The sequence below is a fragment of the Amblyomma mixtum genome, chromosome 6 (assembly GCF_055824585.1).
Source record: "Amblyomma mixtum isolate Tamu chromosome 6, ASM5582458v1, whole genome shotgun sequence".
In the NCBI taxonomy this organism is placed as follows: domain Eukaryota; kingdom Metazoa; phylum Arthropoda; class Arachnida; order Ixodida; family Ixodidae; genus Amblyomma; species Amblyomma mixtum.
The window spans coordinates 49,669,324-49,695,962 of NC_143017.1; the positions used below are offsets into that span (position 1 = coordinate 49,669,324).

At 47.7% G+C, this 26,639-nt stretch overlaps 1 protein-coding gene and 6 non-coding genes across 7 annotated transcripts in view; all 7 read right to left on the reverse strand.

The window, feature by feature from the left end:
* Nucleotides 1-26,639, reverse strand: part of LOC149339046 (venom allergen 5-like) — a 27,429-nt gene continuing 790 nt past the window's right edge. The window contains exons 2-8 of the mRNA XM_089547869.1: nt 24,826-24,913; nt 21,505-21,674; nt 16,753-16,850; nt 13,837-13,961; nt 10,960-11,097; nt 9,362-9,636; nt 1-775 (exon numbers count right to left, since the gene is read on the reverse strand). Coding sequence (XP_089403995.1) covers nt 689-775; nt 9,362-9,636; nt 10,960-11,097; nt 13,837-13,961; nt 16,753-16,850; nt 21,505-21,674; nt 24,826-24,913 — 981 coding nt within the window. The 3' untranslated portion in view covers nt 1-688. The remainder of the gene's footprint in view (nt 776-9,361; nt 9,637-10,959; nt 11,098-13,836; nt 13,962-16,752; nt 16,851-21,504; nt 21,675-24,825; nt 24,914-26,639) is intronic.
* TRNAC-GCA (transfer RNA cysteine (anticodon GCA)) lies at nt 17,793-17,864 on the reverse strand. Its single transcript has one exon. It is a non-coding gene; the product is annotated as a tRNA-Cys (tRNA).
* TRNAC-GCA (transfer RNA cysteine (anticodon GCA)) lies at nt 18,019-18,090 on the reverse strand. The gene has a single exon. It is a non-coding gene; the product is annotated as a tRNA-Cys (tRNA).
* TRNAC-GCA (transfer RNA cysteine (anticodon GCA)) lies at nt 18,238-18,309 on the reverse strand. The gene has a single exon. It is a non-coding gene; the product is annotated as a tRNA-Cys (tRNA).
* On the reverse strand, nt 18,465-18,536 carry TRNAC-GCA (transfer RNA cysteine (anticodon GCA)). The gene has a single exon. It is a non-coding gene; the product is annotated as a tRNA-Cys (tRNA).
* Nucleotides 18,673-18,744, reverse strand: TRNAC-GCA (transfer RNA cysteine (anticodon GCA)). Its single transcript has one exon. It is a non-coding gene; the product is annotated as a tRNA-Cys (tRNA).
* Nucleotides 18,899-18,971, reverse strand: TRNAC-GCA (transfer RNA cysteine (anticodon GCA)). Its single transcript has one exon. It is a non-coding gene; the product is annotated as a tRNA-Cys (tRNA).

Here is a 26,639-nt window from a genome sequence, read left to right on the forward strand (position 1 = left end):
TTAGTCAGACGGGTAGGTATTCGCCGCGCAGCGGGTCCCCAAAAATGGCGGACAATGTGACGAAAACAGGAGTATTTTAACACGCAGCAAGGGGAAACGAAACGTCAGGCATTCACTACAATCAAGCCGACGAGGAGGAGTTGCTTTTAATTAAAGTTGACGTACATCAGTCATTTAGAGTAGAGCTCAGTGTATAGTCTTGTTTGGCTGTTTGACGTCAAATTGGTAGAGCATACACAGCTCGCGGTAAAACACTCCTTCCATCCACTACATCGTGTGTGCAAAAGAAATATCGAACTGTATTCTAGAAAAGCAGTTATAATGAAAAATATGCGTTTAATTATTTCCTCTCGCTCCTCAAAGAAACCGTGAATGGGGCAGGGGATCGAATACGTCTAATTTAATCGCCACGTCTGATCGCATGCGGATGCCGATCATTATATAGAAGGGGAACTATAGTGCAATTCTGTAAAATGTGCGTGCAGAATACTTGAGGCAGTATACTGTGTCTCCGGGTTTTCATCTCTTTTTTTCCGGACACCCCGTGTGCGGCTCTAAAGGCGCAATACACAGGTCAATCGGTGATCATGCGCCTTTGATTATTCATTAGCGAACTCCGACACAACGGCTGCACCGTGCTTCGCGCCGAGCTCAGGGTCGTTGCGTCTGTCGTCCGCACGGCGCGGCCTCAGCAGGGTTGCCTGACGAGCAGGACGTCGGTCAGGTCGAAATACTGCGGCGCGCTTTGCTCATCCACCTTCAGCTCCAATGTCAGCTGCAAAGATGTAAGATGCGATCGCTTTCATTTTTTACGCGGACAAGCACACTGCATGCATACATGGCGTGCAGTGCAGCTCACTGCACAGGCAAATGCGCTGCCCGCGCTGTAGTCCGCAAGTATCGCACGGGCCGCATCGAAAAGCAATTTTGTTGTATCCCTTACCGTTGGGGAACTGCCCGGCCCGACTGCGCCGGAGCAGCCGGAGCACCACCACGTCAAGCACCCGCCACGTACTTCGACCAACTCCTTTATTCGCAGTTCATGATGAATATATATACAGATGTACGAGTCAGCTGACCAGATAGGGCGCGTGCCTAGCGCCACCTAGTTTATACAAACATAACTACAGAATACAATACCCCATTATTCCACCCTCAAAAAAAGTTAGTAACTAACACTGGAAAAACACAATAAACACTCAATGTCTTTGATAGTCTTTAAACCACACTGGTGGTCTTCTTTGTCTCGTCGAATGCCTCAGTTCTGGAACGTCCCTTCCAACTGGCGTCTGAACAGATGGCTGCTGAGGTGGGTCGTGGTTCTCCTGCTGTGGTTCGCCAAGTGGTTTTGCTGTTTCAGGCGAACAACTTTTCGGAACTGTAGTTGGCGTAACTGGTTGGGGGCAAGGTACCAGCCGACTCCGATTCCATGTGCGGCCATCATTGAGCTTGTAGGTATCTTGACCACATTGGTCCACAATGGTGAATAGACTTGAGTAGCTCAAAGCGCCCTTAGGCACGTGACCAGGTAACTTGACTCTCACCGGTTGACCTGTTGTTAATGGAGAGTGCTTCGCAGCTCGTCGACGGTCAGTGTAAGTCTTGCTTGCTTGTTGCTTTTGTGCTACTCTGCTGCGGATGGACTTCATCGCTGCCTGCGGATCTTGAAAAAACTCTTTACCTGGCGCTCCTACAAGATCAAGTTTTGTTCTTGGATGACGGCCGTGAAGAAGGACTGAAGGCTTCACTCCTGTGGTCGCATGCGGTGTGAAACGGTAGACTCCAAGGTATTCGGTGATAGCTTCCTTCAAAGGCCGATGTTTCTGTGTGCAGACTTGAACGTACTCTTTGAGTACTCGATTAAACCTCTCTACCTGCCCGTTAGCTTGCGGATGATAGACTGCCGAATACGTATGAGCGATGCCACGTTCTTTGAGAAAACTGTCAAACTCCAAGGCTGTAAACTGAGCACCATGATCACTCACAATCTCGTCTGGATATCCTTCCCTGCTGAAGATACTTCGCAGAAAGGAGATGACTGTTGCAGTTGTCACTTTTGCTGAGAAACAAACCTCAGGCCACTTGCTGTAGTAATCGATGGCTGTAATGGCAAAACGGCAATCTGCCGGCACTTCGGAAAAAGGGCCCACAATATCGATGCCTAGCTTCTGCCATGGTGCAGATGGGAATGCAATTGGCTGCAGAGGTGGGGTCACGGGTTTTGCAGACTTGTAAACAGACTGGCATACCGCGCAGGATGCAATCAATTGTTCTACTTGCTTGCACATAGCAGGCCACCAGTATTGCTCACGTAGTCGCTGCTTTGTCCTCGTTATTCCCGGATGAGACTCGTGGGCTGCGTCAAGAAGCCGTGCTACGAGGGACGAAGGCACTACAAATTTGTCACCACGAAGCAGGAGGTCTCCAACGACTGAGAGCTCAGTCTGCACCCGGTAGAACGGAACTGCCTCGGCAGGCAACATCTTCACTGCGGGCCATGCTGAAGTCACCCACTTTATAACCTGCTGCAGCAACGGGTCCTGCATCGTTTCAATGACAAACTCTTCATGAGTAATGCATGTTGAGACAACACAAACAGTCTCTTCTTTCTCTTCCTCCACACGACCTGGTAGGGGCATCCTTGAAAGAGCATCAGCAACAGTATTCTTGTCACCCTTGTGGAATTCAATCGTGAAGTTGTATGCCAACAGCCTGGCGTGCCACCTCGCAATCCGGAACGGTCGGCGACCTACTCCCTTTGTACTAAGGAGTGTGACCAGAGCCTGGCGATCGGTGCGCAGTACGAATGAACGACCCCAAAGGTACACTCTCCAATATTCGCATGCCCACAAGCAAGCAAGGGCTTCCAGTTCCCCTACAGAGTACTTCTGTTCCTGTGGAGTAAGCCTGCGAGAAGCAAAAGCAATCGTCACCAGTTCATCATTCCCTGTCTGTTGCAACACTGCTCCCAAGCCAATGGATGAGGCATCCGTAGTGACAATAATGTCACCCGCAGGATCAAATAGCTGTAAACATCTTGTGGCCAGGGAACTTTTCAGTTGCTCGAAACAAGCTTGTCTTGCAGGGTTCCATGTGAATGTGGCATTCTTACGTAGTAACTCGCGAAGAGGCTCGACAACCACCGCATAGACAGGCATAAATTTGGCGTAGTAGCCTACCATGCCCAAGAATGAGCGCAGAGTACCGACATTTGTTGGGGCTGGCACAGCCTTGATGGCGTCAATGTTACTTTGTAAGGGGCGTATTCCCTTGTGACTGATCCTGTGACCAAGGAAGTCGATTTCTTGCACATTGAAAATGCATTTGTCATTCAGCTTCAATCCTTTGCAATCAAGTGCAAAACTTGTTTCAAATTCTTGAAGTGCTCTTCACGTGTGCTTCCGTACACAATGACATCATCTATGTAGCACAAAGTGTTTTTGCAGTTCTGCAAAATAGTGACCATCATTTTCTGAAACGCAGGTGCTGATGCAAGACCGAAACAGACGCGCTTGAATCTGTACAGTCCACTATCGGTTATGAAGGTAGTCAGTTCCCTGCTTTCAGGGCTTAGCAGAACTTGGTGATATGCAGCTGCTAAATCAATCTTTGAAAAGTAATTTGCGCCATGAAGTTTCTGCAATAGTTCTTCCATGTGCGGCAGCGGAAATTTGTCAACGACAATCGCTTTGTTTGGTTCGCGCAGATCGACACAAATTCTTATCTTGCCGTTTTTCTTTGCAACTACTACAATTGCAGACACCCATTCAGACGTGTCAATCTTTTCTATGACATCTTCTTGCTCAAGGCGCTGCAGCTCTTCGCGTACTCGGTCTCGCATTGAAAATGGCAAACGCCGCAACTTAGCAACAACAGGCGTGATTCCTTCTCTTATCTTGACCTTATGGACAAAATTTGTTGCAAGCCCTAACTTGCCATCAAACAAGTGTGAAAACTGGCAAAACAGTTCAGGGTCAAGGCCTTCTGGCGCTTGCGTAATATGGGTGCATTGCAATGACGTACCGTTGATGTGCAGACGCAGCGTTTCGACAGCGTCGATGCCGAGAATGTCAGTACCGTCCTTGACGACGTAGAAGAGAATGTCGGCCTGCCGATCCTGGAAGATGACTGGCGCCGTGAAACACCCCTGGATGGTTATTCTGCGGCGAGAGAAATCGTAGAGTGACGCTGATGTTGGCTGCAAAGGGAAGCGTTTCAACCTTGAATACGGGGCGTTCGACAGAATGGAGACAGCAGAGCCCGTGTCTACGAGGAAACGTATAGGAACATATTGTACGAGGACTTCTGTGTGTATCCCTCCTTTGCACTGCCGGTCGAGAAGCAACACGTTGAGATCGCCGGATGCACTGCAGGTGTCGACTTCTCGGACAGCAAGGGCCCTCTCGTCAGGCATGCCGCTTCTACAGACACGCTGAAAATGTCCACGTTTGCCACATTTGCTGCATGTTTTACCCCGCGCCTTGCACGTCTTGGAATCTGCAAGATGCCCTGAAGACCCGCAACGGAAACAGGACTTTGGCTGCTGCGAACGCGGTAACTGCGTTTCTGAGCGGCATGGCGTCCGATGTTTTTCGACCTTTTGAACGCTCGCAGCCGATGACTGCAGCTCAAGTGAGTATTTCGTGGCTTCTTCGATACTGTTTGCAATAGCCAGTGCACGTTCAAGAGTGAGCGAAGTGCCTTCAAGCAGTAAGCGTTCCCGAAGAACAGGGTTGCACGTTTTCGCTACAAGTTGGTCACGAATAAAATCGTCAGCCTGCTTACCGAAGTCGCAACTTAATGCCAGCTCACGCAACGCTGTGACGAACGCTGTTGCAGTCTCCCCGGGCAGTTGGGTGCGTTGTCCGAACCGATGCCGCTCCACGACGACGTTCGTTTTAGAAGTGAAGTAAGCGTCCAACGTAGCCACAGCTGCATCGTACTCGTCGCTCGTATCGCTTCCTTCCTTTCCTTCTGTAGGCGGCGTCGACGATTTCTCCTATTACATCAAGGCTTTCTTGCAAGATAGGCAAGCGCACATCAGGATTGGCGACACGAGGTCCGAGGCGATACCCATGGGCACCAGGGGGACGCCTCAGGGAGCAGTCCTTTCTCCACTGCTCTTCAACGTTGCCCTCGTGCACCTGCCGGAACAACTTAATGCCATAAGGGGAATCCGCCACGCCCTATACGCGGATGACATAACCATATGGACAACGGAGGGAAACATGGGACAGATGGAGGAGGCCCTCCAAGAGGCTGCCAGTACGGTTGAAAAGTATGCTGAAGAATGCGGACTGCGCTGTTCCCCGGACAAGTCGGAGCTCCTCGTCCTGCGAGGGAAGGGGGATACTGCATCGCTGGAAATCTCGGTCCATGATACACCTATTCCCGAGGTGGAAACAATACGGATTTTGGGGCTGCTCACTAACAACAAGGGTGTGAACGCAGCAGCGATCACCAAGCTCCGAACGGTGTGCGAACAAGTCATCCGTATGATATCTCGGATCACAAGCAAGAAAAACGGCATGCAAGAACAGGATACCCTTAGACTAATACAGGCCTTTGTCATCTGCAGGATAGTGTACGTGGCCCCGTACCTTCGTTTGAGGAAGACCGATCTAAACCACCTGGACGTTATCATTCGAACGGCTTATAAGAAGGCACTCGGCCTACCCATGAAAGCATCTACGGAGCGTCTACTAAAACTAGGGGTACACAACACGGCTGATGAATTGATTAGCGCCCATCTTACAAGCCAGGTAGTGCGACTGGCCACAACTACGACTGGCCGCAGGGTCTTAGAAGATTTAAACATTAGCTTTCCGCAGCAAGTGGCTGGGAGACAAGATATACCTAAAGAGTGGAAGAGCAAATTCCTTACGCTTCCGCTTCCCAAAAACATGCACCCGGAGCATCATCATGCTAGACGAGTGGCGAGGAGCAAGAAGATGAACGAGTGCTATTCAACAAAAGAAGGAGCCTTCTTCGTGGACGCTGCGGGTCCTGTACAAGGAATATCAACAATCTCAGTGGTGCACCAAATGCAAGTCGTGGACGGGCTTTCAGTTCGTAACGGGGATACACAGGCTATGGAGGAAGTAGCGATAGCCCTAGCCGCAACGCACTCCGAATCTAAATACATAGTTACAGATTCCCAGGCGGCTTATAGAAACTATAATCACGCCGCTAGCCTGCAAAATTCTTAGTCAATGTAGGACTTCAGCTGAACGGAAGGAATTAATATGAGTACCAGGTCACCAGGGAGCTGAAGGAAACGAGCGCGCGCACGCTTCGGCCCGAGCTTTTCTTCCCCGGCATCCTTCTACGTCCTCCCTTCCTGATTCTGGCTCCCCCTCTCCGCTAACGACATATTCAGAAATATTGCAACATTTGCGCCTTGAAAGGCAGACACTCCCGAGGCCCGCTAAGGGTCTCAGTAAATCAGAGGAATGTCACCTTCGCAGGCTACAAACTATGTCTTTCAATAACCCAGCTACGCTTCACGCCATTGAGCCCGAGTCCTTTTCGGCACAGTGCAAATTTTGTGGCCAGAAGGCAAACTTGTACCACATGGTATGGGCTTGTCAGAAAAATGACAGCATTGAGATCATAAATCAGCCAACGCGGGAGGGCTGGGAGGCGGCCCTGTCCAGCTCGGACCTCGAGGAACAACGAGCCCTCGTCGCCAGAGCACGGGCAGCGGCTTTCACCAACGGCGTCCCGGACTAGGGACCCGATCAGCCTTCCCTTCAACTAAGGCTTTAATAAACGTTTTCATCATCATCATCCTCCGGCAACGCGTAGTACAAGCGTTGGCCTTCCACACCCCAACAGTGTAGCAGCAAAGCTTTACGGCGCGCAGGTGGGTGAGCGTCGCTCCCCGACGCCAGGAGATAGTTCTTGAAAAGGTGGTGCCACTGCGTCCAAGGAATGGCGGGCTTCCCGGGCGTCGGCAGGAACTCGGGCGGTTGATGCAGGCTCATTGCTTCCGCGTTCGGTTACTTCCCATCCTCGTCGCCAACTGTTGTATCCCTTACCGTTGGGGAACTGCCCGGCCCGACTGCGCCGGAGCAGCCGGAGCACCACCACGTCAAGCACCCGCCACGTACTTCGACCAACTCCTTTATTCGCAGTTCATGATGAATATATATACAGATGTACGAGTCAGCTGACCAGATAGGGCGCGTGCCTAGCGCCACCTAGTTTATACAAACATAACTACAGAATACAATACCACAAATTTCTTGGCTCGATAGGCATGCTCTGCTTATTTCTAACCCACTGTGTGTACTGCATGATAGCAATTCAGTTCTTACTCAGGTATTGCTTATTTACAGGGTAGGTATTGTCTTTGGGTACCTGATTGCACAGAAAGTTCGGGAGATGAGGTAACCCTTGGCTCATGGCTCATACTCGCGGTCATGACTCCATCCGTCTGTTACACTGAAGTGAGTCATAACTAGTCATTACTAGTCACAAGTCATGACTAACTAGACGTTAACCGTAATCAACTAGTTAGTCATTAACAAATCATGACTGTAGTTAGTGATTAACCAATCATGACTAGTTAGTCATCAACTAATCTGTCATGATTAACTAGTCATTAACAAGTGATGACTATAGTTAGTCATGGCTAGTTAGTCATTAATCAATCATGACTAGTTAGTCATCAACTAATTAGTCATGACAAACTAGTCATTACCCAAACATCAACTAATTAGTAACAACTAGCTAGTCATTAACCAATCATGACTAGTTAGTCATGGCTAGTTAGTCATGGGTCATGACTAGCCAATCCAAGTCGCCCTATAGCCGCTTCGTGCGTGCCTACGGCAAGTTGCGTGGAAAGGCTTTCGCCTCGCCCACTTTATATCGCCAAAGTTCCCCTTGAATTTTTAGTCTAATAGACTGGATTCCGAGGGAAAGGAAACTTCACGAGTTTAGGTAACGTTAGGTTATGTCAGGTTACGAGGAAAGGAAATGAGCTCCGACAAATATCAGTTTTCAAAAGTCTACAGCCAAATAAATAAGGAAAGTCTTCCTCCTAATATCAATTGCAAGTCGCGCTGTAGTCTTGAGTTGATAAATTCATGCGTACATGCATGCCTTTTTTGCGCGCCTCGTTGCCTGCCATTGTTGCCTAAGTGAGTACATTGTCGTATGCATTTTAGCGCAGTTTGATAAGGCAGATGTTACAGCATACACGACGGCAGACGTTCAATCTTCGCGCTTATTTTGAACCCACTAACAAGCTCGCAAGATGGCGCCACCAACACAGCGCTAAATTGTGTGGCGGAAAAAGAAGGGAGCAAGACGCTGGTTCCGTTCCAAATAATAGAAAACCGGGCGACTTGGAGGCTGTTCGTGATGCATTTGTGGGCGTACGGGGCGTCCTGTGTGTTCGGTGTGTTGCGTTTCCTTCTGAGCATTCAAGTTTGCGCCCAAAAGTATACCCTAGGCTGTTGGTAGCGTTGGCAGGAATGTGCATTGAAGGCTGCATAATCCGCTACAAGTGGCAGACAGAGAGCTTTCAGGGGCTTTAGGTCAACGACCTACTTTTGCACACCTGGGCAGGAGTTACAGCCGGATTTGTAATGAAAGCTTCAGCGTCGCAGCTTTCAACCATTTCGCACGGAAAAGCCGAGGTGAGGGAGGGGCAGCAGTTCGCTGTTACTGTGGCACCATGCTGCTAGCGCCGAATAACGAGCTAAAGCGCATTGCCTTGGTACATAGCTTGCACCCTACGTCACAGCAGCATCTACGCTGGAGAACCAGAATGCTCTGCGAAAAGGTTGTGTTTCTGCAACTTGTTTATCGAAATGTGTTCTGGCCGGCACTGTCGAAGATGTACTGGGTACACCATCATGGCGCCCGTGACGGCAGGTGCAAGCTGTCAGTCAGTTGTCTCACGGGATCGAAAAGTAGCCTGCGCCCAAGACTTAAAACCTGCAGTGGATCATGGTAGTCGGGCCTAGCTCCTCCGTAGTTTTAAAAATAAGGGGAGTATTTGAAAACGGGGGAGGGTGGTCTTGTAGAAGCCTTTACCACTGCCTCCTGTGTGAACACGGAAGTTTCGGGGGTGTGATCATAGAACGCGTGCGCCGGTAGCGCCCCACATGGTAGTCGTATCAGTTGCGGGTACACTGTAACGGTATATACTGTTGCAAGTAATGTGTGGGAAGATGTAAGCAAAGGGAGCTGCGACGTCCGAACTTGGCTCGCGGGGTCCGCAATAAACGGCGAGGTTTGGTGTGCACACCTCGGCGGTGCCACTCATACGAAGACATGAGCACTCAGTGACTCCCATTTTGTGATAGCATAGGTGTAAAGGGAGTTCCGTCGGGACTCCTTCACTCACCTGCACCTGGATGGGCTTGTTGATGGTAATGCTGTAGGGAGTCCAGTGGGAGTAGTGGCGCGTCAGGGCGCTGCTCTTGAGCACTTTCCGGTCGAGCACGTGCAGTCGCACGTGCAGCTCGGAAGAGCCGCCCGCGCCGTCGCGGAAAGGACCCTTGCGGAACCGAAAGCGCAGGCAGCTCGAGGCCGACTCGTTGTCCGGCACGGCCAGCACGCGGTCCAAGGTGACGGCCGCCGTCCCGTTCGGACCCACAGTGGTGGTCAGGTAGCCGTTACCTAAGGGAGGCGCGGAGGGAGCGGTCCGATCAGGGACACAACGTGATCCGTACTTGTACAGCTGCCATAAGCAGAACTTGCTGCTGAGGTATGCGTTGAGTACAGCTGACATGACGTAACTCCCCACGGGACTCACGTCAGCGGTCCTGGCTTGGTATCCCCGCAGTGGCGTGCGCGGTGTGCATGCGTTGAATGTGCCAGGACAACGCAGACCTAAGCTCGCGGCGGTTGGACCATTTATACACCCTTGGCCGTGCGACCGGATTTACCCCTCCTCTGTGTAGTTTTGGGGCGTTAAACCCTGCATACCGTATACCGCCCCAAATAACCACAGAGGGCTGAAAACCGTCCACTACGGCGCCTTTCTCTTTCCCTCATCTTTTTGACTCATTTCTTCATCCACTACCTGACTGCGCGGCTGAGGTGTCCAGAAAGCGAGATACTGAACCTTTCCATTCCTCATTTCCAATTTCCTCTTCTCGCCGCGGGATGCAGGATAGTACTTAAAAGTGCCACCCGCTCCGATTTCCAACTGCTGAGTGTTGGATATTCAAAGTTTCCTGCGTGAATTTGTGTAGTTTGCGAAGCACTTATAGTCTGAAATTTTGTGCTTCGATAGACGGCTGTCTCTTATTCGAGAAACGTTCTTACTGAGTGTCCTCTTACGAAGCAATAAGTGAGAGCGATAGCCAAGCTATTTCCTGAACTAGAATACATAATATTGTTTTTTTTAACAATTAAGGGAGTAATTTAATTTCACAATAGCTCTGCGATATCGTAATTAACTCGGGGCGCAACTCTACCGTCAGTCTTCTCGGGCACGGACTCACTTCAGCGCCACCTATAACAGATTTTGCGCAGAAGAGAATGACGCGACACAAGCCTCTTTAGCTTTAAACCTGATTGATCGAACAGTGGTTTCCCTACACTTGAAAACAACACATCTCATCGTCCTCTTTAACCGACCTGGTATGAGCTGTAATGCAAGCGTGTACTGAAAAAATAAACCGAGAGATGCAAGTATTGTTATATCCTTTTGACTGTTTTATTGTCTAAGAATTCGTTGCTGCTTCACTGGAACTTCGTTTTATTTCTTGTACCGCCAGCCACCATGCACGTGCTGCGTTTCAATCCGACTGTTGCGTACTTTGGGAACCTCGCTTGTATGTTTTGCGTAACCAGGGACGTATATCTTAAATAAATGTGCTGGTGCTTCCTACGCGACGTGTGTAGCAACAGACTCTCAGCCCCCGGCTGAAAGATATTGCGCCGGCGCCATGCATAGTACGTGCGAGAATGGCTGCGCGGCCACGGCCCACTTACCGCCCGTGAGGCGACGCACTTGGAAGCTCCCGTAGGGTTCCTCCTTGATGGGACAGTCGAGACGGGGCGCGTGGAAGTTGCAGTAGAAGATGGTGCCCTGTGGTAGCGCCACCTGGGGTCCATCAGCACTCTCCGACTCTGAGGACGAAACGTGGAATGGGGACGTGGGAATGGCGGATACCATTCGTCAACTTGCCGTTTTGGTTACAGCCAGACAGTATGAGCCGCACCGCCACCCGCGACAGTATTGCATCGAGTTACTTTGCGCAGGGTTCGTCCGCTAGAAATTAAGCCCAAGATGGGTTTGTCACTGTGCCAACCGACACGCTCCTCACGTGCGGATTGGTTCTTTTTGTTGATCGGCCTTGACGCGACACTAAAGCCAGTTTTCGTACACAGATATGTCTGATTCTGAGAAGTCGGAAGCAGGGCTTCAATAAAACATCAATACGACGTCTAAATGACTCCGTTTGTTTCGATCTTTGTTTAGCTCTTGCGACGCCACGCCCAACGTTGCTTTTCGTCACTGGCTGAAGCCCAGCATTGATGGGGACATCACGTCGCTTTAGCCAGTCGCAGAGATAAAAAGAAAGAAAGAAATCTGAAGAAATTTAAAATGACCCTCTAATATTATACTGGCCCAGGGAGGTCTTTAACGAAACCGCTTTGCATAGTGCGGTTTTCAGCGCGAACAGGATCCGTGGCGTTATTACAAATGTTCCCTCTCCACCCCTTATTTCGCGGAGCGGCTGGCAACGCTCGGATCAGCTGCAAGACCGGCTGGGCCTCGTGCACTTCGAGCGACCAAGTTATAGTGATCGTACTGCTGCTACATACTACTCCCGAACGGGTGAGCTTCTTATAGTGTTTGTGACAGAAGCCGTTTCCTTGAGGGGACAAGGTAATCTCGGTTTAACTAACGGCGCCAGACGGTTCGTTAAGTCAGCCTATACTGCAATCTATATATAAAATTTATGAGTTGCTATAGGTGTGAACATATCTAAGGTGAATTGAGTGGTCTATCTTAACGTGGTGTCAGCGTGAGTCTTTTTATTTTTTCCGTTCTTGTTCTGTAACTTTACCTGCAGCATATAGCTATAATAATACAAGCTCTTTTAATATGTTCTTAAACAACTGACCGAATCCATATTCCTAGTTTGCGCACCGCATGCGACGCGGCGCTCTGTATTCGCATCGCACTGTGTGTCCTTCAACCGCAGTCGTCAAATGGGAGGACTAAGAACTGCGGCTGCGGTACCCACGAATCCGCCGATTAGAAATGCAGTTCTGTCCGTCGTGTGGGCCCACCTTTGCATAGAAGGACACTGAAGCATGCATCTGCCAGCTACGAGAAACGAATCGGAAGTGGAGCCTCGAGAGCGGATTCAGCACGAAGGGCATTTTCTAAAGGCGGAGCAGAAACGGCGCGAGATTAAAGGCAGTGTGTTTGGTGTTTTTGCATTTCCTCTGATATGCAGTACTGTCTCTTTTGTGTTCCTGCGACTTGCGCCTTTAGTAGTCGCACTTACCAAGGCCGCGTCTGGCGGCCGCTAGCTGCGTTGGCAGCGCTTTCTTGTATAGAAGATCCGACAGGAAGGGTAAAGTGCGCAGTGGAGATGATACCCAACCTAGAACACTATAGTTACTCTAAACCTTTGAGGCGGCATCACTGTATCGTTAAGGTTACAATGTGGCCAGCACCACTCGTTTTTGGCAGAACGTGTGCACAAAAAAGATATGTTAAAATCTCTGAAAATAATATACTATTCCTTTGAGCTCCTTGAACTTAAAAAACTCATTTTTTGCTGTAATAGCGCCCATGGTGGTGTAAGTTAAAAAGTCAATCGACGTTGCCAGATCAGTATACGTGCTTGCCATGAAAGTGGTCTTCATAATAACGGCCGGCTATCAAGAGACTTTACCATAATGGCCACCACCCTGGTTAGCCGGAATGTGAAGAGGATGCTTATAAAACTGCTGTCGCCGCCGCCCTCGTGTCTGAGCTATATCAGGCACCATCAGCAGCGACAAGCGCAGGCTCTGGCGCATCTTGTCCCACTATGACGTCATGAGACGCCGGTGTGAGAGAGTTCACTTTGCGTTCCGTTCGTGAGCCCCACGTGCTGCGTAGCACCGTGCGCTTTGTCTCGAGTCCTCGCGGCAGTGTGCTCTTCCCTTCGGATATGCAAATTAGCCCGCCACGCTCATCAGGTAGTTCAGAGAACACTGAACTACCTGATGAGCTCTGCAGGCAGCAAAGCAGAATTTCGTGAAGTCACCCGCTCTCTAGGTGGGCACCATATGGTGCTGACCAGGCGACGAGTGGAGCATCTCGTTATGACATTACGCATCCTTGGTAAAGACTCTTCGAGCGGCATGCATGGCTGGGTTGGTGCACTTATTGTGCTGCTGAAGGGCAAAAAGGTCTTGGAATTAGAGTACGCAAACCATGCACGTATCCAAGAGAAGAGCCAGGGCCCTCAAAATTCAGTCCCCCCCTTCCGATATGTACTATCAGGACTGTTGTTCCACATCGCCCAGGGACTGAATCCGCCCCATTAACGTGAGAAATTACCTTGTGCATCCAAGAGGAGAGCCAGGGCCTCTCACTCCGAAATAGAGACTCAGCACCCCCCCCCCCCCCCCCACCCTTTTCCAAATGTCCTACCTCCCAATGACATAAGAAATTAACTTGGGCCCCTGCCGAAGACAAAATTCTGGCTTCGTGCTTCACCCTACCGAGACAGAGCTTGAGGGGTGCTAGAAGTGCTCGACTGGGGGCAGAAAAGTGAACTCTGTGGTCCGGATACTTTTCACCAATACTGTACATGCGCGCCCGATGTCGTAATTACTTGTGCATGGCAGAGTGGTTCTTACTGCATAGGGCACCGAATCCGGAGTCGTGTCCCCCGAAGGTTCTGTTGCCCGCGCACCGGGTGCCTGGTGGGCAGCGCGAGCACGGCTCTCCGGGCAGGTACACGCGGCTGTTCAGGTAGTTGCCCCTGCACGAGGCCGCCACCGCCAGTGAAAAAGACCAGGCGCATGCTACCAACACTGTGCACTTCGGCTATTCGCTCATATAAGCTAGGAAGGGTACACAGATGTGCCATTCTTTAATTGCTTGTTCAGACCGCGAAGTTTCATTCTGGCCAGTTTGACGCGAACCTGGAGGCACAGTTATTACTCTCTTATTCCCGATAATATTTATTTATTTATTTATTTCAGGTTCTTTCATGGCCCTTGACAGGGCATTAGAGAAGGGAGTGAGCGCTTACAAATTCGTACAGAATGATATACACAACGGGTTATTTAAAACAATATCTAACGCGTGTATTTAGCAGTACCATTGCACAAGATTTCGAAGTGAAGAGAATACAAACTAAACAATATTGCAAAAAAGTCTGAAGCGCGAATTTAGGTTTGAGGAACAAAACTATACAAGGTAGTGTTAAGGCATAGGGTCATTTAGAAATACTCATAACATTTCAGTGGGTACCTGCTCACTGTGGCATTCAGGCTAATGAAAAAGCAGATGAAGCGGCCCGTAAGGGCCACCAACATCGGAGATACATTAGAACTTTTTTTACGAAATCTGATGCGTCCCAGGTGGCCAAAAGTTTTGCTTCCGAAGAAATGTATCGGCTTTGGAGTTTGCCGACATATCAGTACCAATTTCTTCACTCAATCGACCCACATCTTAGATCAAGACTCTCACCCAGAATTCCTCGACATCTGGAAACACTTTATCATCGACTTCGTCTTAATGCTGCATATACAAACGGCTTACGATACCGTTTTAGACAAATGGACAGTCCGCACTGTGACAACTGTGCCGCGATAGAAACTGTGGAGCATATCTTGCTTGAGTGCCCTGCATATGCCAACGAGCGTGCGTACTATGAACATTGCATGCAGAAGCTCTGCTCAGTGCCTCTTACAATGGACAAAGTTTTAGGTCCCTTAGCCTGCCTTAGGCAACAGAGACTTGCTATGACTTTTCAATTCACATATTTAAAAGACATTGGACATCTTGATAAGCTTTAAACTCACTTGCACGTCACCTTCATGCATTCTTCATGCAGTGAACTTCGTCAGCCCATTTGACGGACTATGCACTCCATCACTCCATAGGTTACATCAATTCTCGCCATTGCATCCTTAGTACCCATTTCATGGCCGCATTTTATCTTCGTTTTTTTTTACCTCTTCCACTCTGCTCTCCTTCTGTCTTTATCTCCCAAATTCCCCTCCCTACGCAGAGTAGCATGCCAGCGATTTTTAAGCGCCGGCTAAATTCTCTGCTCTTCATTAAATAGTCTCTCTCTCTCTCTCTCATAACACAAGCCATAATACAAATATTATATATTATTTTATATTATTCTTTTAGGTTCGGGGAAAGGGGGGCTAAGGTGCTAACCTATATAAACTTTAACACACACTAATTTAGGACAGGTGGAATTCGCTCCAACTGAGGGTACTTATTCCAGGGGATCGCGAGATTAACTACTGAGGGCGGTTGCAGACTAAAATTCACGTCCCGTCAAAATTATTTTGCACGGGACGTACCGCCTCCCTCCCCTTTATAGAAACGGAGACCATGTTCTAGATAGCCTAGTTGTTTACTGGGATGCAAAGGACCCATTCAACTGCATTTTATAAGTGTCACCATGTGATCGCATGCGAGCGAGAAAGTAGGCACTCGGCTCCTCACGCCAACTCTCATGTTGACCGTTGTATACGGTGAACTCGTAAGGAAGCGTGGAATTTTGGGTGATTTTATTGCTTCGACATTGAGTGAGCTTATTTCCTTCTTGGCTATTTGGCGCTAATTCCTCTGCGCACTATTTTTGGTTACTGCACTGTTTACACTCTGTTATTGTTGAATTAACGCTATTCTGTTGTTACCTTAGTCACCAACAGCCTCCATGTTTTAATTAATAGGATGTTCGCCAGAAATATAGCCGTATTTACAAAGAAAGGCAGAGTATCCGGCGCGAGCTATAATTCTTCTGCTACTGTACACCAGGGCGGATGAGGCGGGAAGGGCAGGCATAGGAGGGGAGAGGGAAAGAAAGAGGGTTATTTGGTGACCTGGGGGGTTATGGATTCTAACTAGAGTGTTCATTTTATTACCCAATCAAAAAAAAACTTTTTTTTATAATGCTATAGCATTTAAGTTGTCTGACAAAAAAAATCCGGCTTGTTTGTCACCAAATTTCCTGATTCGTCGAGAGCGGTCACGTGACCTCGTGGTGTCATCGCAGCGCCCCCGCAGTGGCAGGTGGTAACTTGTAAGCTGGTGGAAAATTTGAGGAGCCCCAAAATTCGGAAATTGGCCCACCGCAAAAAATTTCAAACCACCTTCCAAATTTTGGAAGTCTAAGGCCACCTGAGAAAATGAATTAAGGTGCATTAATGGGTCGCATTATTATAATCGCACGTGATAATCCAATGAAAGGTAATCGAACATTCTAGAAGGTGATGACTCAAGCACACCCCGGCGTTTTCGCAGGAAAATCGCAAGAACAACTTAGACACTCAATGTAGGCGCCATAGCAGGCAACCTATAAATACTATCGCATTTTCTTTTTTAGGAATGTACATAAAAAGGCCCCAAGTTTTTTTGTTTTTTTTAGGGGGGGGGCGGGGGGGGGGGGTTTGGTTGGAGCTGCAAGTAAAATTAAGGCCTAAAAATGAATACATTTTAATGAATGCCAGGAGAGGTCATAGTTTTCGAGGTACACTTATTCTTTCAAAAACGTCGCAACAGCTAGAGACGCATAGTGAACTCACGCCGGACCGTAGTTGCAGACGTAGGACTGCACAAACCAGCTTCCCCTGGTGAACAGGGAGTAGCCGCAGCCGATCGACCACGTTTTAGCCCACACCATCTGCAGGTTGCAAGAGAGAAATCTTTTCTTACTTTCTTTAGTTTCTACTAGCACGTTTCCTCTACGTAGATGTACTTATATCGAATCCGCCTTTTACAAAGCGGTCGCGCTCGTCGGCTTTGCGAGAACGGTCGGCACCGCAACTGAGAGTGAATTCATTACTTTGTAGCCAACGATTTCACGCTCTCCGCACTTTTATTCGCCACGAGCCACAGCTGCTAGAGGAGCACGGATTTTATTGTCAGCGGCCGCACATTTCTCGCCTCGGCGCCGGCAGCTGTTACGAAACCACGTGTGCATTGCATTGTCGCTTCGTGTTCATGAAACGATGGGCGTGCACGCGACTAACCGCCCGAGCTGCCCGACTCGAGATGGACAAGCGCCTTATCTAGCAGATAACGCTGGCTGCTTATCAAGCAACTCTGCTGCAAGTATCTCTGTCCACGCACCCTGCAGTTCAAATTGCTGTTTCGCAACTTTTCACGTCAGCACGCCTGACAACTCAAAATGGTTTAGTATTTTTTTAGAGTCTGAGATGCAAGACCCAAATGCTTTTAGAAAGGATGGAGGCCGCGCATAGACCTATTACTTCAGACAGAAGTCGTACAACTAGAAAAGCCGTACAGGAGCGACCACTCCGCCGCTGCATCGCAGTATCGCAGCCGTCTCAATGAAGAGATGTGAGGTTACAACGCAACTGAGGCAAATTATCATGTACGAAAAAGCGTTACAAAAAAAAATCGGATTTCCATTTCCCTCGCAGGCAAGTATATGACACCGATAACTGTGTCGAACAGTGCCCTCCTAAGGCAGTGAGTACCCTACAAGTCCCACTTGACCACGTGGTCGCAGAGCTTCCGGTGGCGGCATATTTCGACACTGATATCGGTTACCATGGCAGCTGTAAAAATAAATATTCACCACAGAAGAAAAACAAAGACAAGGGGGCACCCGGGTTTGAACCGGGGACCTCTCGATCTGCAGTCGAATGCTCTACCACTGAGCTATACCCCCAGACGGGTTTGCTGCTGTGAAAAGATCCTATTGATACGTATGTCTGCAAATTCTTCCGGTTATGACATATTACGACACGGATACCGGTTATCTCGGCAGTCGTAAAAATAAATATTCACCACAAAAGTAGAAGATCAGAAAGTAGAACATCCAAAGGGGGCACCCGGGTTTGAACCGGGGACCTCTCGATCTGCAGTCGAATGCTCTACCACTGAGCTATACCCCCAGATGAATTCGCTGCTGTGAAAAGATCCCATTGATATGTAATTCCGCAAATTCTTCCGGTTAAGACATATTACGGCACTGATACCGGTTACCTCGGCAGTCGTAAAAATAAATATTCACCACAAAAGTAGAAAGTAAAAGATCAGAAAGGCGGCACCCGGGTTTGAACCGGGGACCTCTCGATCTGCAGTCGAATGCTCTACCACTGAGCTATACCCCCAGACGAGTTTGCTGCAATGAAAAGATCCCATTGATACGTATTTCCGCAAATTCTTCCGGTTACGACACATTACGACACTGATACCGATTATCTCGGCAGTCGTAAAAATAAATATTGACCAGAAAAGCAAAAGATCAGAAAGTAAAAGATCACGAAGGGGGCACCCGGGTTTGAACCGGGGACCTCTCGATCTGCAGTCGAATGCTCTACCACTGAGCTATACCCCCAGACGAGTCAGCAGCCGTGAAAAGATCCCATTGATACGTAATTCTGCAAATTCTTCCGGTTAAGACACATTACGACACTGATACCGCTTATCTCGGCAGTCGTAAAAATATTCACCAGAAAAGTAAAAGATCACAAAGGGGGCACCCGGGTTTGAACCGGGGACCTCTCGATCTGCAGTCGAATGCTCTACCACTGAGCTATACCCCCAGATGAATTCGCTGCTGTGAAAAGATCCTATTGATACGTAATTCTGCAAATTATTCCGGTTACGACATATTACGACACTGATACCGGTTGCCTCGGCATTCATAAAAATAAATATTCACCACAAAAGTAAAAGATCAGAAAGTAAAAGATCACGAAAGGGGCACCCTGGTTTGAACCGGGGACCTCTCGATCTGCAGTCGAATGCTCTACCACTGAGCTATACCCTTTTTTTTATTGCCTGACTTCGGCAAGAACCACGATACACAAAAACACTTACGGGACACAATGAGCAATAATTAACAACACTATCCGCCTGGTTGGTTATGGCTTCGCCTTGTTACTGAGACGAGTTCGCTGCCATGAAAAGAGCCCATTGATTCTCCTATGACAAGATCCTACTGACAGGTAAAGCAACAATTTCTTCTTACGACATATTACGACATTGATATCGGTTACTTCGGCAGTCATGAAAATAAATATTCACCATAAAAGAAAAAGACCACGAAAGGTGCACCCGGGCTTGAAGCGGGCACCTCTCAATCTGCAGTCGAATGCGCTACATACCCCTGGTGATTTCGCTTTACGAAAAGCTCCTATTGATACGTAATTCTGCAATTTCTTCCTGTTACATGTTACCTCACTACCATAGAACACTACCACACAACGCTACCACACAATACTACCGCACAGTACTACCACACAATACTACCACACAACACTACCACACAACACTACCATAGAACACTACCACAAAATGTGCGGCTAAAATATTATTCCCCATTGGAAGAAGCGGCTGATTTTCTCGAGACGACGGTCAAGGGCTTGAGGAGCAACGCCGAAGTTGGAAACAGCAGAACTCGAGGAGGCACATTTCAAAATGGTCGACATTTTATACAAGCCCAAGCTCAGTCAAGAACCCCTCACCTTTATGGTGTTATTTGAACCGCAACCTTAACAGCATGTCAACGGTGGCCTAGTTCATTGTCACGCCGACACATACACGTAGTGAGCTTTATCCGGCAGCAAAATTCTAGATGAGGACAGCTGGAGCCGCTCGTATGAATAAAACAACAAAAAAAGGAATGTACTAGCATTTACAAGCAACTGAATTTTTTTATTGAGGCAATATAAGTAGGGCTTTCCGTTTTCGAGCTTTATTTTTTTTTTTGGGGGGGGGGGGAGGGGGGATTCTGGGGGAAAAAATCGGGCACTATATTCAATTTCAAATTCGTATTCAAATCGAGTTGTTAACAGAAAATAATCATAGAGGGTTTATTTTTTTCGATTGAATATAATTAACTATTAGCATTCATATTTTTGTGCATAAAATTCTGTTTTTTTTTCTCATAAACTTTTTAAAATGGAAAGGACAGGTCGCATCTAGAAAATCTTAGGCAAACCATGTATTTATTTTCCCATCTACTACAGTTATTTTTCACTGTGCACTATCATACCCATCTGCAGTCCTCCTGCATCTACATGCTTTTGTTTGTGTACTGTGAAAACGCCCAATCAAAACCAAAACGGCCATTTTAAACACCGAGCCACCCACACTGCTTCGCCTCTTCCTCTCTCGCGTTTTCTCAGAGCCTTGGAATATGACGTCGTTAACGTATATTTAGCACTCTAACAGTGGTGCTAATAGAGAGTTTTAGAATTGCCAGACAACCGCATGACCAATAGGGAGTATTCACCGACGTCGCAGCGGCCGCCATTTTGTCGTCAGTGAAGCACTGCAAAAGGCTGCGCGCATGTATGATGAGATTATCACCTCCTGCTCCGGCTGGCACTATTGAAGCCGCACCCTCTATAACAAAATGGCGTCCCTGGCGTCATCTGAATATAAGGTAACGCGTAGCCGTTGTTGTGCTTGCCTTGCCAAATTTCCCGTACAGTCATAGCTTCCGCAGTCAGCGTACTTACAGCACGACGGTGCTAAAGCTCTCTAACGAGACTCTCGGACAGTGCCTATGTTATGTGCTCTAACTTAAAACATATCAGTGTAAACATGCGGGCTAGTTGGTGCGGATTGTACACAATGAAACCAGCAACAAATCTGCGAACACATGCGCTGTCCTGTGACGGACAATCGTGACAACCAGTGCTGTCCTGTGTAATTCCTCTTCTTGTGTTACTGTTTTAAGCATGAAATTCTTATAGCTCCCGCTGTCGGCGCGCTGCGGGTGTGACCTTGGCGTCAGAACGGAGAAGAACATGGCGCCGAACCTAAGCGAACATTCGCGAAACTTTCAGTTCACCCGCCCCTGGTGCCCACGTGCAAATAAAATTAGTGCAAAATTAGCATACCGGCATATGGGATAGCATTCTTTAGAATCCGCATGCGTCAAACGCCATATTATCTCGAGATTTAACGTAAGCTCGCGTTATATACGCCATTAACGATATCGCATTAAAGGTCCCGTGGTCCAGAAAATCCGGTGTCGGCGTTGTGAGCGAAAAAATCACGGGCATGGTTCGGGCAGGTGGTCCCCAGAGAGAAACCTAGGAGACAGGTGGGCCGCATAGGTCACGTGACCTTGCGGCGTCATCACAACCTGGCCACCAGACAGTGAGCAAACTCCCCACTATGGCAGGTGGCTGTTCATGATTGGCCACTCGGGAAGAGCAACCTGGACGACACAAGGTCCACTGGTGCTGGGAGCAGCTGCTGTCGCAGGGCACTGGCGCATCGCTTAAACGCTGCACCACTGCTCCAGGAGGGGAATGAGGACTCCCAGGGATCTACGAAAGTGTGCATACCTGACTGAAGGTGCCGTAGTACTGCCTGTAGACGTAGGGCGATATGGCTGCCGGCGGGAACTGCCTGATCCCTTCGTACCAGTAGGCGATGGTGGACCTCCAGTAGACCGGTGGCGTCGCCTGGGAGCGGATCTTGTAGTTGCAGATGTTCTGGCCCACGGTGAAGCTCTCTGGTGGGGTAACGAACGACAACGCGCGAAGAAGCTGTAACGAACATTTATTAAGTCAGGGAGCATATCTGGCCCGTTGACAAACGAGCGAGGGGACTCCTCGGCGTAGAAACTGGCAAGCTTATGGGTGTGGTTTTATCTGCAGACAGAACGAAGCCCTGTACTTCTCGCCATCTTCCAGAACGAAGGAGCGACTGCAGTAAGCGTACAGTATAACGCACTGTACGTATATAATACACTGTATTATATTATGTAATAATATAATATAATATAATATAATATAATATAATATAATATAATATAATATAATATAATATAATATAATATAATATAATATAATATAATATAATATAATATAATATAATATAATACAGTATAATACTTTCCCACCTTTATTGTGAATGTCTCTTTTTTTGCGCTAACGTTTGTACAGAGGACAAAACACATATCTAGAACGACCAAAATGTGTGTTCCGCAGCTCCCAAAGCGGCTGCGACCAGGAATGCAAAACATGTCGATGAAATCCTATGAGTTTAAGTGTGTATGCTTACATCCAGACCATTTTTAACCAAATGTTAGCGCTAAATATCGCGTGTTCAGCCCGAAACATGCCCACAACATGTTCTAGGCAAGCGCTTTGCCCCCTGTACGTATATGCACGGACTATAGCCCAGCGACAAGTTTTACTATAGTATAATCCAAGAAGTTTGCATGAGGTCACGAAAGTATATATAAACACGGAATGAGTGAACACCTTTAGCGCTAGTTTTATTTTGCGTGTCATTTTTTTTTTGTTCGCGAAACTCTCCTAAACCTTGATCATTTCTGTTGTTTGATTAATGGTGGTCACGGTACAGAAAGAACCGGTTGGAACAGGACATCTCCACCAATTGGGAAATGGTAGCCAGGTTTGGCCACATGTACACTCCATGAACGACTAATATGGACCACGCTCAGGCGTTCCAACTATTCCCTAGCGTGACGTGAAGGAAATAGAAAGCTTAAAGCGGCGTCTAAGCGCAAGCGCACATGCGGCATTTACTCGCAAAATGATGGAGTGCACTTACGACTACTTACGTGCATTGAGGGCAGAAGCATAAACTTTTCCGTTTATATTTTTTCCTTCCTTTCTGATGACGCAACTACCATTAATTAGCATACAGTCGTAAGGAAACGCATACACTAGGTTGACCTTTATTCGCCAAAAAGCAAAGCAGTTTTGGGGCCTACAAAGCTTTCTGGAAACGTCACGAAAGAAACCTCAAAAAGACAGAGCAACAAAGCAGTATGGACAGGAAGTAAGGTGTCACTCCGGTTTAAAGTCGGTCTGTTCGTACGCTTCCCTGAGATGTACAATCATTTGGCAGAAATGAGGTTTTGAAGAAACTGACTCATGGTGCCGGTCCGTCATTCTAGTTTTCCTTAAGCTGTGCAGCTTTGTAAATAGTTTATGTTAATAGAACATAACTTCAGAGTAATTAATACCATGCGTAAACGGAAAGCATGCTCGCTTCGCAGTCCGAAGTTCCTTAGTTCAAATCCTCGCACATTCACAAGGTATTTTATTTTTCTTTGCTGATGACGTCAGGAGGTCGCGTGGATTTTGATACCCCTTTTCCCGGACAAACGTCTGGCTCCGTTGGTTATGAGCCATATGAAGCTTTCGCCTTAAATGTAAATGCATGCACATGTCACGCAAACGGTCTATTACTAATTTCCAGTACTCCCTGAACTCTGTGGCGCTGTCAGTAACGAATTCATACAGGTACCTTGGCGTCGAAATAACCAAGAAATTACCATGGACTGACTACATTATCAAACTTTGCGCAAGCACTTCCAGAGCACTTGGCTTTATCCGAAGATCACTATCGATGCCCGCTCCATCCATTAGACAACAACCATACGAAACATTCATTCGCGCTAAAATGGAATATGCCTCAGCGATATGGAACCCTCACCAGGCCTCCTTAATACATTTGCTCGAAACTATCCAGAACCGGGAAGCTCGCTTCATAGCGTCACAGCATTCGTCTCGACGCAGCGTTACTAACCTAAAATCGTCTCTCGGCCTTGAACCACTAGCACTCCGCAGAAAAATATCAATTCTTTGTCTTTTACACAAACGTTTATTTATTTTAACTTCCCTGCACTACGCCAAACTTTGTTACACGCTCCCTCAGGCTAATCTCGCCGATAATTCAACTCCCTCAGCATTCAGCGGTTGCACGCTTCATCCAACGCTTTCAACAAATCTTTCCTTCCCATCGCCATAGAAGAATGGAACAATATTCCTGAAACCGTTGTCATCGAATCTAATCCCACCAGATTTAGGTAGCTGCTAACAGACCACCTGAACCAACTATAGCTAATTCCCTCGCGCAGCTCAGCCTGCAACTTGAACTGCTTGTGTCACTGCGTCATCCCCTACAAGTGTTTTCCCACTTATTTAATTTCCGCACATTTTAATGTTAATTTTATATACTACTGCTTTGTCATATTTTCCTGTATTATTTGGATTACCTGACGTTAATTTCACGTCAGACTTGTTATTCTTGTTATTTTTTTATGCTTTTTTATGTTCACATGCCTTAGTATGACTGCTTCACACCACTGTCTTCCCCTTCACCCTTAAGTAATACCCAGATGGGATCTTTAAGGGCATAATAAATGATGACGATGATGATGATGAAAAGTATCAAATATCTAATAATTTTCTCTAGGTAACGTTTCTGGAGAGTTTGAGCACCGAAGCGTGGCCAATATTCTGTCCGCTAATGTACTTGTGAAATAAATTGGCGCTACAGTTGTTTCTTTCAGGGCAGAGCTACAGAGCTTCTTCAGAGCAATTTTCATCTGTGACTGGCAGTTGTTCAAAATACTGGCTTGGCTGACTGCTTGTATTTTTCTTTAACTTAATTGATAAAGGCCAGGATAAACACGGCTTCGAGGAGTTCTATATAAATGATAAAACCCGCACCCGCGGGTTCGATAAATCGAACCCGCGTCTTTTGAGTCAGCAGCCGAGCGCCGTAACCATTGAGCCACCGCGACGGGTATAACACATATTTTGGTCCACCCACGGCGACGGTACGTTTGTTCATATTACAGGGTGAAGGCGACGGACGGCTTTCGTGTTGACGCCGCCACTCACCGACGCGCCTGCAGTCTGCGCAGTCCATTTTGGCAGAGCACATGCTGGCGAGCTTCTGGGCGATGGTGGCCAGCTCATCGTTCCACTCCTGGGCAGACGGAGAAGAAACGCCGGAATAAATGCTTAAGTACAATAGCCGTATGGTTTTAACGCCAGCGAACAAGGGCTAAGCAACAGTTTTGGAATAGACTAATGTTAGAGAAGCAGATTTTTTTTTTTTCAAAGCAAGGAAAGGAAACAATACAAGAAAGAGGGGACCAACAGCGTTAGAAAGACTACAGTGTAATGAGCAAGATAATCACCAACCGCGCTTCTAGAATTCACTCGACGTGGATGCGATATGCGCCTGCACATGTGCGCGCTGGTACGCCTGAAAATAAATTTTTAAGGCCCAGCGTTACGTCCTGTTTAGAGGAAAATTTGGCGCCGGTGGGATTTCGCTATAACTGTCTACTGGCTAACATGCAGCATGGCATCACGCCGATATGGCTGGAAGGTAGGCCTGGTTAGCTGGCTGAGGAATATTATCAGCGGTGCTCTACTTGATTCAATGTAAGCTGCAAAACTAACGGTTCTGCTCGCTAGGATGAGCGGTCCTGGACAGCAAGGCAAATAGCTGCCCCGAGCACTCAAGTAAACGCAGTGCAGGCAGCTTGGAACTCATCTTTGAGAGCCCGCACGGCTGAACGTTCTTTCTTTCTTTCTTTCTTTCTTACTTTCTTTCTTTCTTTCTTTCTTTCTTTCTTTCTTTCTCTCTTTCTTTCTTTCTTTCCTTCTTTCTTTCTTTCTTTCTTTCTTCCTCTCTTTCTTTCGTTCTTTCTTATTTCCTTCTTTCTTCCTTCCCTTCTCTCTTTCTTTCCTTCTTTCTTTCTTCCTGCCTTTCTTCCTTTTTTTCTTTATTTCTTCCTTTCTTTTAATTCCACAAAGTGAGGAGTCTGAGGTAAAAGCAGCAAACAAGCGGCTTGTCAACTTTCAATCCTCGTTGATATAGTAACAGCATAGACAAGTGTTACGCAGTCAGAACATTACAAGTAAAACACAAAATTAAATCAAAACGCCAATAATCCTCAAGTCTCGATAAACATGACAAAACACATTACATGAGAATTTGTCGTACAGATGTGTTCATACACATAATGTCTCGATCAGCCATTCCCGGCTCTGAAGCTGACTGCGTTCTTTTGAGCAGGATATTCAGGCGCCATATTATAGCTTTCCTTTCTGTTCATTTTAACGAGCCCTCCGCCACGTCATAAGTGCGGCGTAAAGCTTCGTGTTCCTCTGAGATTAACCGAACGTGCCGTACCACCAAGACCACGCGCGGCGTTGTGCGCAGTTTCATCATCAGTCAGTCTTGGAGAAAATCACGAAACTAATGCTCACAAATCGTATAGATGCATAGCGCCGTAGGATCAAGGCACACGAGGACAAGTGCTGTGCGAAGTTCCTGTTTCTGTGTTATCTTCCTCTCGCACTCTTTCACCAAATTAATACTGCCACGTAACTACTTCGACAGCATTGCTGAAGCAAGCTGCCTAACAATGGTTCATGTGGACTGGTATTCTGCATGGACGGCAAATGCTACGAAAAACCGCCTGCCTGCCCCTCGTTTCCGCCACTTGCGTCACCAAAAACCGCAGAGCCTGCCTGACACTGATAACTAATTGCTAAACTGCACCACCAGCTCCCGGATGCCTTTGCTGCTCATTTCTGCTGGTTGCAGTCATTTGCACACAGCGGTGTTCGGTCCTCATGCAGCCTTAACGGACCTACCGAGGTTCATCGGCGATGAGTCCGTACGTGACACATTTATG